This window comes from Micromys minutus, assembly GCF_963924665.1.
Source record: "Micromys minutus genome assembly, chromosome: 20".
Lineage (NCBI taxonomy): Eukaryota > Metazoa > Chordata > Mammalia > Rodentia > Muridae > Micromys > Micromys minutus.
The window spans coordinates 18,016,810-18,028,894 of record NC_137955.1 but is presented as its reverse complement, the minus strand read 5'-3'; the positions used below and the strand labels follow the sequence as shown (position 1 = coordinate 18,028,894).

At 39.6% G+C, this 12,085-nt stretch overlaps 1 protein-coding gene across 1 annotated transcript in view; it reads left to right on the top strand.

The window, feature by feature from the left end:
• Positions 1-8,629, top strand: part of PARP8 (poly(ADP-ribose) polymerase family member 8) — a 166,492-nt gene extending 157,863 nt beyond the window's left edge. The window contains exon 27 of the mRNA XM_080933512.1: positions 8,344-8,629. Within this exon, the coding sequence (XP_080789638.1) occupies positions 8,344-8,446 (103 nt within the window). The 3' untranslated portion in view covers positions 8,447-8,629. The remainder of the gene's footprint in view (positions 1-8,343) is intronic.
• The last annotated feature ends 3,456 nt before the right edge of the window (positions 8,630-12,085 follow it).

Genomic DNA, 12,085 nt, shown 5'->3' with positions numbered 1-12,085 from the left:
AACCTCTCATGAGTCTAACAATTGTTACATCTCAATAAGCTTATTGAGGAAAGAGATGTTACATGCTGTTAATCTATAAGAGCTATAGGACAACCATCTGTATAGGCTTTATTGATGAATGATTTTAGAACTGGGGACAGAGAAGGCGATAATGAAAATGGTCTATAAAAATTAATGCACATTTTGTTATATATAGGCTGTCGAAGTATTGCATGTTGGCCTGTGTATTTGTTGGCACATGAGTAGACATCCATTGTTTTCATTCCAAATTCATGGATGCGGTAATCCATGTAGTCCCACTTCCCCTGCCTGGCTACACCTCTTGGCACAGAAAGGATTTTAAGAAAGAACTGAGTTATTGGATTTATAGTTTATGGAATATCTAAAAACAAGTTGAAAAGTGATCTGGGTTCCTTTATAAGCCTATCAATGTGATGGCATTTAAATTGCTACAATCCATTATAGGTCCAGGGAACCCATGTGTTTGCTGTTTTCATCCAAGAGTATGTGGACAGCTTGTTCACAGTGAGAGGTTCTATGGAAACTATGATTTTCTTACAGCATTTATAGACTGGCTACAGGTTTCACAGCAATGAGTATAGCAGCTAGAACTCCTGGTATAGCAGCTAGAACTCCTGGCTTTATCAGGGAGTTTGAGTTCCAACTCCACAGAAGTTAGGAAGAACAGTCACCACGTTGTATAACCTCTCAATGCTTCATCAACAAAATGAGAACAGTATGCCTACCTGCATCACTTAGAGACTCAACAGCAAGCAGATGGCTCACAAAGATCATTGGTACTTTTATTACTCACATTGGATGATTTGCAAAGGTATAGCTGTGGGGCCTCAGAACATCTAGAGTAGCATTTTGGATCTAATAGCAGTAGGATTGTTATACAACCTCGGGTCCAGATGGCTGAGTCAGGAAGAGGTCCTTTGGCAGGACCCCTACTTGACCAAACTCTTCTCAAAGTGGAGGTCAATAGAGCACATAGCTGACCTATACAGGTCAGCCTAGGAGGGCCCGATGACAACAGAGGGCCTGTGAGCCACTAGGAAAACTGTCATATACGTAATATTACAAGATTATTCTGAGATGAAGCTAAAGTAGGTCTCTAGTACAAAGCTCACAAGACATCCTCATTTTTCTCAGCTAGTTTATCATTATCCATTGTTAGAATCTCAGACCTCTGGAAATAAGCTTCAATTACAGAATTAACTTATCTGTCTCATAGGCTTGAGATGTCCATCAAAGGATAACTCCCGGGTCTTTTCATGTGTTCGGCTCTTTTGTACCTTACAAAAATTCAGATTTATTGAACAGAACAAACAGCCTTACATACAGAAGTAGCCCAATTCTCAATATGACGTCTTTTTATATTTTCATAAATGATACATAAAACAGATGCAGAGGACTAATTATCGGTGAAAAGAATTTCTGTTCTCTACAATAGTGACTAGAGGAGCAAAACTGTCTGGTGAGAACCAGTATGCCCAGATACTTTCAGAGCTTTCACAATGGTTTACAGGAGAAATCTTTATTAAGATAATTTTCATTGCTTTGTAAACACAATGGGATGTCATCTTTTTTTTGTACCCTCAGTAGATAGAATTCATTAGATCAGACTAATAAATTCAGAACACACCAGAGAGAATGCGCTCAATCATTATTGTACTGCTAATTACAGCTTTTAGTCTCGTCCTTCAGAAAAGGCACAACCTTGTGGCTGTATGAGTGAAACAGCTAGGAAAAGAATGAGTTGTTAAAAATTAAATTAACCATTAGGCAATAACCCAGTTGATAAGATTTTTTCTTATTTGAACAAATATTTTATTATATAGTGTAGTCTCTGATGCTAGGAGCTATTCTTGATGAGGAAGATGTAAGTTAGCATGCATTTCTGATGTATAGTAGATGAGAACGCTAACAATCAAGACAATTATCATCCTAATCTGATTTCCCAGAACTATGGAGATTACAATATAGTCATTGAGTGTCTTCAAACTCTCTCTCACATCTCAGCAACACAGGAGAGAAAACCTAACCTAATGGGGAAATTCTATGGAACAGACTGGTGTGAAACAAGGTATTAAAATAAATCCGAAAATACTGGACTGCTTGTGAGAAGAGAGGTACATGTTGGCAAAGTATTTTTTTTTTTTTTTAAGGAAATCCCCAAATGATTCAACTAAGAATAAATACTTTAGGCAAAATGCAGTTATGCAGATGTTATGACCAGATCTCAGCCCACATCTAGTAGTAGAAGTTGTAAAGCTTGATTTTCCTTACCAACCATCGGGACACTTGTATAAACATATAAAGACCTACTATGTGTAGAAATGAGAGAACTGATTTTCAGTGGGTCACGAGATGGACTGAAGCAGAAGAGCAAGAACACCGAATGTCAGGCCACACTCACAGACATGTCTCTCCCTCCTCTCTCTTTTTTTCTCTGAGTCTTCAGTTATATTCACTACATAGCATAGGCTGACCTAAAACTCTCACCAGTCACCGTGCCCCCCCCCAGCCCTCTGAGTGATGGGGTTGGTTATAAGTCTGTAGGCTAGATCATGTAGATTATTTCACTATGAACTGAGGGTTGTGAGAGATAGAAATGAAAAATTTCTGTTGTGATTTTTTTTTTTTTTAGAATTAAGAAAAAATAAATCAGTGGTCACTTGGTCTGACAAGATGGCCAGGCATGGGCTCAGGAAATGGCCATGAAGCAAAGGATAATGCCCTGTTCTTAAGCTCCAAGGGGACAAGGAAAGTTCTGGAGCAGGTCTGCAAATCCTACTTGTCTGGAAAGGAGAGCCTACGTGCTCAGAGCTCTAATGTTTCTTTCACTCCAAGAAGGAAATGCTCGATGTGCTTTGACTGGTAAAGCAATGTAGAGTAGGTACCCACCCCATCTCTGAAAACATTTTAGCAAGTTATCAAGTACAGCAGCAGGAAAAAAGATAAAACACTTGGCTGCAGAAAATGGGACCAAATATATCAGGTCCTTGGGTCAAGCAGTTCTTAGTTCTACCTATATTAAGGAATTCCCCTTCTGTCCAGTTTGCCTTTTAAGTTCAAATATCTCCTATTCCATAATTTTTTTTGAAAATGGAACAAGCATACCAGACTATGGTACCTTGGCTTTCCTGTGGCACATGGTTAAATTTTAGTTCACTAACCTTCAGATTGAAGAAGAATCCTTGGAGTCAAGTGTCCTTCCCTTCTCTTAATCTTCCCCACTTCCCTTCCCTGCAACTCTCTGTACTGGATTTTACCCACTGGTTAGTAACGTTTTTCTTAATTCTGGTTTTGTATGACAGGATTTCACTATGCGATCCATGTACTTTCAGACTCAGCCATGATCCTCCTGCCTCGGCTTCCCAAGTGCAGGGATTATATATGAGTTTGATTTAACTTTTATAAAACAAAATAAAGCAAAGTTTGAAATGTTTTAAGATGATACAGGAAGAATGTATAAGATACGAAATGTATGACCATCGGGTAAAAATCAACATCATCTTTAGTCATGCGTTTATAAAAGGTAGACAATATTCAACTGCAGACTTTGATAGGAAGCAATGTACTTTAAAACATTAGAAGACAGAACCTGGCCTTTGCCAGTGAAGGTGCCCCCTGTGTGGACAGAAATACTGATAGAATATCGATGAATACAGAATACAGAAATATCGATGGATCTTACTTGATCTCTGATCACCACATGAACCCACTTTGTCCCCAAGCCTGACCCCTTTCCAAGCTCTAAGCTGCCCTGTCACTTCCTCACAGCCCATGGCAGCTGCCTCTCACCTGTGAGTCTTCAGTCTTTCACACCAATCTGTTCCCTGTGCTTATGTGCTGTGAGGCAGGAGGGCTGGTGTGTGGCTACTCAGCCCTACCATTGCTTCTGGTTTCCTGCCTCGGGTACAGAGCTTCAACTGTTGTGCTATGATTTTCACGACTGGGGTTCTGTTCTTCCTCAGTGAAGCAGAAGATTCTGCCCTCTACTCTGTCTCTCCATTTGTCTTTGTACACGTGCCATTGGTCGGGTAGGAGAGAGTGCATTTTATCTGCTCATTGACTGTCAAAGAGTTTAACAATACCTTTAAAACAGTAAAGGTATTTTTACAATACCTTTAAAGAATTAATATATTCCAAGTGGAACCATGGTTTAAAATCTCTAATGGTTTAAACCATGGTTTAAAACCATGTAATGTCTCCCACACCCGAGTGTCTAATTCCAAAGTCTCATCCAGTTTCTTTCTGCTTCCCTCCTTTGGGAAGCTTCCAGGCGCATCAGCTCTGTGTGAACTGGATAATACCCAGTTATCCGTTTCCTGAGTGGCCTTCTGTCTCCCTTGACCAGCCTCCTCGAACTCACTGAGTGTGTGAGCTGATTTGTCTGTGTGTTCATGGTGTTTGTCGGGTAGGAGTGGGTGAAGGCCTGCATTTTAACTGCTCAGTGAGTGTTCGCAAATATCTTAACAATACCTTTTTAAAAATATCAACATATACCAAGTGGGACCCATTATTTTAAATCCCACTGTAGCATTTCACTGCATTTTGTCGATGCTGAGCTGTGGTTTGCAGTGTCCTTTCACGTCCTTACATTTACCTGCTCCTAAGTATTGTCGGTTTTGCTATTTTAACCTATAAACACCCTCATTCCTATAGAACTAATAATGTCTCCCTCAGAATTCATTGTAAAAGTTACTGCTTCTTCTTGCTTTAAATTTCATTGCTCTCCATGAAATTTTGTCTCTCTACCATGACAGATTTATCAACTGTTAGGATTTTTACACGGATACAGGTTTGACATGCAAAAATTTTAGTTTTATTTTTGGGGGCTTGTTGTTGTTGATGGTGATTCTGTGTGTTTGGGGAAAGCTTTCTCTGTGTAGCCCTGGCTGTTCTGGAACTTACTCTGTACACCAGGCTGGCCTCAAGCTCAAAGATCTACCTGCTTCTTTCTCCCAAGTACCTGGAGTAAAGGTGTGTGCCGCCATGCCCAGGCTGATAGACAGAAATTTAAGACAAGACATCGGGAGAAACATGGCTCTGCCTTTGCAGCTCTAAGACAATGCGTGCTGAGCAGATGCTCAAACACATACCCACATTCCCAGTGCCTGTTTCTCAAGGCAAGGTCAAGCACAATTTTTCCTCCTTCTCTGACTTCCTCATCAAAAGTGGTATCTGAAATCACCTTTAGTTTTATATACTGTCTTCGTACTACTAGGTTTTGTTGCCTGTACCTCATCCCTGCCTCACTCCTGCCTCGCCCCTGCCTCGCCCCTGCCTCACCCCTTCCTTGCTCCTGTAGTATTTTGAATAGTTCTGCTTCCTCCCCTCATGGAGTTCTCTATATGAATGGGTACTCCGATCACAGAGGGCTTATACAGGAGCAGTTAGAGCATACTGTATGCAGGCACATACCAAATACCGCGTGATCTATGTTAATAGAAAGATTATATACGACTGATGTCTCGGATAGACTTCATTGATAATGCCTGTGGAAAACTGTATCAGGAAAAAATATGCAAAGATTGGAAGTGTGGAGATAATTTTTTTAGGTAGCCGAATTCTGGTGATAGTTCGGACCTGGGAGATGCTGAAGGGGGTGAAGGAGTTCGCATATAAGCAGGAAAAGGGAACCGGAATTCATGGTGTGCTCGAAATCACTGACCTGGGACACTGAGAAAGAAGAGGCAAAGTTAGCTAAGGAATGAAACAATGTGGCTGAGAGAGACGGAGACAGGCAGACAAAAGACAGACAGACAGTCAGACAGACGCATGCACGTGCAGAGAGAAGGGAGCAGGCCATAAAGTAATGAGCTACATGTCTTGTATTTTACTCATAGGATGTAACATATCCTGAGCAGCGATCTCTTAACTTAAGAAGAACATTAAGGTCAGGTGGATGATGTAGATGGTTGAGCCAGCGTTGGGAAACTATAGTGATTTAATAAACATCCTATCACCGATCACTTTCACATTGCACAGAGCAGAGATAACGGTGTGAAAGCTGCATGTCAGTTAGGCCAATACGCCCTACTCATTGAGAGTCCAGACCAGACAGGATGTGCTTGGTGTGGAGAGGGTACCAAAACTGTGACAGAGAATGTGTTCACCTGAACAGGACCGTTTATAGCCACACGGAGGCAACAATCTGAGGTTGGAAAGTCACGGAGACCTGGCCTTCTGTTGGCAGTATGGTCTTCTCTAGGACTGTTCAACTCTTTCAGCCTCCACCTCTTCAGATCCCAGTGCTGGAGAGTTAGTCTATCTTAATAAAACACAGTCATATGTGGAAGGCTATCTGCCTCCTTTTAAGAAACATGGACATGTACAAAAACCACGTCAGCATGGCTTTTTCTTAGGATTTCTATTAGCATAACATTTCATTATGACATTTTGTACACATGCACAATACCTGTCAATTGCATTCTAACTCTTGCATTGTAACAATGCATTCAGTTGCACTCCAACTTTTCTCTACGTCCTGTTATTCCCCTTCCCTTTCTTAAATACACAATAATATATTTTGCTCACCCAATAAAGAATAACTGTACACAGCCTGCCCCAAAATTCTGAGTTAGATTGAACAGCTCTAACATTTTCTCATTCTTGTAAAGGACTGTTTTTATTTATCACTTTATATGTGTGTGTATGTATGTGCTTATATGAACTTATGTGTACCATGTGCATGCAGTTGTCCTCCTGAGGGTGTCAGACTTCCTAGGATTGGAGTTATATGCAGGTGGCTATGAGCTACTTGCTGCAGGCACTGGGAGCCAAGCCTGAGTCTGCAATAGCAGTGAGAGCTCTTGCTGCCGATGCCTCTCTCCAGCCCATATGTGTCCTGATTCTTAATGTGACATTTACTGTTTGATTTCCCGAGAAAATGTTAGTGCTTGGACTATGCGCTAGGCACATTAATGAGTTCCCATCCTACAGTAATGTTACCGCATCCGTGTGGAAGAATCAGGTCAAGTGGTATGTAAACTAGTAAAATTGTATGGTAAGAATCAACCAAGCTTATCACTATTCTGCTCCAACTCCAGTCTTGGAACTCGGACTAGACGCAAGTGGAATTCTTTCTGTGTTTAAGTAGTGTATTATGTAAGGAGCTGAGTTTCCATTTCTGTGTGAGAGTGTTTTTTTTTTTTTTTTCCTTTTTTACCTTGTGCTATCTCAAGAGAATTTAAGCGTGGAAAGGAAAAGACAGAAGCATGCATTAATCTCCGAGACATGGTGCTTATGCCTCTGCTTATCTGTTTTGAAGTAATTACAACTTCTCTACATCTTCTTTCTTGAAGCCCTTTTTATGACATAAAATGAATTCGTCGCCTATTTCACTCTGAATATTATCATTTCAAGTTTGAAAAGTTGTTCTTTGGCAATCCTTATTGCCTAAGTCAGCTTATTTGAGGAAGTGAATTGTCTCAAATGTAATTATTTCTTTCTCAGGCACTTAGCAAGTGCTGTCCTTTAGAACCGCGTCTTCATGTGTTTACTGCTAGGCTGATCTTAGCTGGCTTGTGGTCTTATGTGAAGTGCCAGCATAAAGAAAAATGTATCACAGACCAAGAGAACATGAGGGAAACTGGACTGCTGATTATGGAACACAATAGGCAGAAGGTGGCCGTGGCAAGGAAGCAGGGGTGGAATGTGAAGCCAGTGCAGCCAGTAGAGGGCGGGGCAGCTGAGACTGGAGTGGACTGAAGATATCCAGAATACAAGGAGCATGAAGGATGAAGGTGGTGGCTTCTTTTGCAGTTGATGTTACAGCAGCCGTTGGGAGAGATGCTTGCATTGCAAAAGATACTTGGGTGACCCTACAAGTCTGGCAGTGCTTCATGGGAAATGATGGCAGTGCTTCATGGGAAATGATGGCAGTGCTTCATGGGAAATGATGGCAGTGCTTCATGGGAGATGATGGCAGTGCTTCATGGGAAATGAAGGCAGAGCTTCATGGGAAATGATGGCAGTGCTTCATGGGAAATGATGGCAGTGCTTTATGGGAAATGATGGGAAATAATGGCAGTGCTTTATGGGAAATGATGGCAGTGCTTCATGGGAAATGATGGCAGTGCTTCAATGGGAGATGACGTACTTAACATTGAAGTGGACAGAAGGGACTAAGTGAAGGTCTAGCAGAAAAGAACAAATAATGCGGAGTTTCATCTTTAACATGCATTATTAGATACAACTAAAAGCAAACTACCTGTGTGTGTGGTTTTATTTTGTTTTGTTTTGTTTTTATAGGAATCAGGTGGGATTTTGAGGCCATTTAAACAGTTTTGTCTTTGTCCATATTTCCTGTTTTTTTTCTTCCCATTTTAGCTATGAAGATGGCCAGGTGGGAGATGCCAATATCAACACACAAGAAGGAGGCATCCACAAAGAGATACTCCGAGTGATTGGTAATCAGACTGCAACTGGTTAAAGGACCACCACCTCACAGGATTTGAAAGCCTTCCTCGTGTTCAAAGCTGGATTTTGAACTGAAGAAGATGACAAAATAATTTATTGTTATTATAAACAAAATTAACCCTTTGAATACTGATTTTTCTTTTCTTAGTATTTCTAAATATTTCATTAAATGCCTAAAATGGTATAAGATTTACCAATTGTAGGATTATGGAATCTAGTAAATAAAAATTAAACAGCACTTAAACTGACGTTTGGGTTGCATACACAATAAACAGATTGAAAAAAACAGTTTTGTGCTGATATTTTTATATGAAGTGCTCTAATTGGACATATACTGCTACTTTAGGGTACGGACATAGAATTGAGATGGTTTTATAATGGCTTAGGACAGTCTGCACACTGCAGTGTGCTCAGTCAGTGTGAATCATGCCAACCCCTGAAGGCCATAGGAGGGATATCCCTATCCTCGCCTTTTCTTATAAAACGGCAGCTAGGTCCAGGGGCAATGCCATGCCAGAAGGCATGCAGCACACCCATCAGTAGATGTCACGTTTCAGGGTGTGTGACTGAGCACAGGCATGCGTGTTCATCCGAGTATTTTGACAACAGAGATGGATAGCTTCCACGTCTGTCATCTAGTGAACAGAAAGGAATAATCAATAAGCAGCAAATCTGGAAAGTATCCATGATATGAGCCAAATAGTTCACTCACTTATACAAAATACGTAGACACCCATTTATCCCAGTTGTTTGAAGAAATATCTGACTGGTTAATATAAATAATTTAAAATGTTATCTAACTAGGGGAAGAACTAATTTCCCTGGTGGCTCAAATCCATATTTAAATACCTAGGGAATTTTTAAAAAGGACCACAGAGTTAACAGAAAGTGCATGCTTCTTATTTTTTTTCCACCGGAGTTTATTTTTACTGCATCTGCATTTTTATATTTTTCATCGGCTACCTCGGATTGTTTTTTTTTTTTTTCCATATTGAGAAAGAAGGTGAACTTTGGAGCTTCTTTTACATTAAAAGAACACAAGCTTACGGAGAAAACCTACCCCTACTTTCAGCACTTCTTCGTTCAGAGTCAAGTGCTCGTCCAATCCTTCGTTTCTTTGATTCTTAGATTCCTAGGCATTTCCAGTTTTGACTGACATTGTTTATTTTGCTATATGGATGATACTGTTGGAATCAGGCCATTCACGGAAGTATTTTAATTAGTGGGTCTGCCACTCTATTTAAACCCTGAATCAAGGCTCATGTCTGATTTTAACTTGTGTAAACAGAAAAAAAAAAGCTACAAATATGTCTTCACTTGTGAGTGTGGTGTGATAGCTTTCCTGTTCATTCCCTTTGGTTTCAGAGGTGAGACATCGGTCATGCATGTTGTCAGGGTTTGCAGTTTAGTAAGATTTTACTGATCATTTGTTTTTCCTTACACTGTAAATAATTAAAGAGCCACCATTTCTGAAAAAAAATATAGGATATAAAGAGGTTAGGATACAAATCAGTTCTATAGTGCCTGCTCGAAGAAGCATCGAGATGTTCTTACTTGTCCCCTAAGCTAGGAAGACATACCGGCATGTTAGATCCTATATTGAGTGTTCAGTGATCAGTTATCTGAAGACTGGTACGGCACAAGGATACCAATTGTTTCTCTCAACCAGACCTCCCAAGTCCTTGTAACAATATTCTGAGATATTTTCTAGGCAACATAAAAGGAAGTCATTTTACAGGGCATTCTCCATATATTAATGATAGAAAGGTGTAAGTTCTAAATTTAAAATGGGAGTTTGTATCAGGATCCTCTGATCTGGTCACCAGTGAGGAACATCCAGGAGTCTGTAGAATGCCTCCTAGCTCAGTTAACAAGCCCTGACCTAATCAGTTATGACTTCGTTTAATCCACTACTAGACTCTGAACCTGAAGTGTAACCTGTAGTTGCATTCAAGGGAGATAATTTAGAGGAGGGAAAACTGGCATCAAAAATTTCTACTGCCAATTTAAGAGAACAAGAAAATTTGCCTATCCAAGTAGAAAAGTAATTGGTAGTTTAATACCCATTTAATACAACACAGTGATGGGCATTTTATGATAATTAAATGAGATGTCTTAAAATGATCATCGACTTGTATTGCTTTCCCAGAATTAGTTTCCCACAATTGCACTGGAACTTTTGTAAGCAAATACTCTAAAAAGAATAAGACTTTTGTGGAACTTTTGAAATTGGAACTCTTCTGATACATTAAGAAAAATGCTTATATTTCTAAAGGATGTTATTTCTACTAATACCCTTAGTAGGTGAATACCCTACTTCCAAAACTCAAGGTCCCTAAAAAATTCAGAAACAACTATCACCCTATGACTCAGTCACCCTGTTAGGGTGTTTTTACTTGATGGCTCTAGACATTTTAGATAGTATTGTAGTTTTAATTATCATTGGAAATATGTCCATTGCTTTTTATAACAATACTAATTCTGTGGTCATTGCTACTCAGTATTCCCCCAAAAAATCAAACTTTATTCATGACTTAGAGTAGCGTCTATTCTTTCTCATGTTGCTGACTTTATAGAACATTTCATTAGGAAACATTCTTCCTCTTTCACTACAAGACAGGAGTGAAATTACTGGAAATGGAAATGGAGAAAACTGTAATGAGCTATAAATAGCCCAGTCCTGCAGAATGTGTCATGGTGAAGCACTTGGATGTGCCCCAGAGCATTAGTGGTAGGGAGTTAATCCCAGTCAGCTATTAGGTTTGAAGGTTCTTTTAGTTAAACTTGAATTTTAAGAGTGTCATATCCTTAGAGTTACTGTGAAACACTGCCTAGAAATGAGATGAATCCAAACTAATGTGATTGTTCCTTCTTGGAAATTTTAAGAATTTGCCTAAGAAATCAGCCAGTTTTTTTCTCCTCTACTAACTAAAAGCATTTAATATGAAAGTCTGTGATCTGCACTCTCACTTGAAGACTTTTATGAGTGCTTTTCATACTGATGTTTTATTAATCATCACCTGTTTCAGGACATGCTGTTTCAGGAAGCATTCAGGACAAACTCATCCACAACTTTCATCACATAGTAATTTAATATCACAAAGGCCATTTATCCTTGGATCATCTCTCATCCAAATAAAAAGATATCATGGTAACATTTGAAGCACATTAAAGAAACATAATATTCTATTGGTCTGTTGAATTCTTCATTCTAACACTACCTCAGCACTCAAGAGGAACTGCTTATCAAAGCAAATTGGTTTCCTGAGTAAGAATCAAATACAATTTCACAGTCAGAACTCATCAAATAAATCAACAGTTGAGACCTCACTAGACAGAGGCATTGCCAGCTGCTTCCTAATGGCTGTGGCATAGGCAACTTAGTCACAGAAATTAATAGCATAGTTAATGAGTTGTTGGAAAGGATTTAAGTGGCATAACTAGAAGTTAATTAGTTTACTGTAAGGTTTGTTTGGTTCATGGACCATTTTCATGTCCACTCACTTCAGAGTCAAGAGCAGTTATGGACTCTAGTGGGTTAAAGAATTTAAAGAGAGAAACAATAACAAAATAACCCAAGTTGCCGTGCTAGAATGACAACCTGAATATTCAAACATGTTGGCAACTATTGCCTGTGAAATTTTTGTCAGCT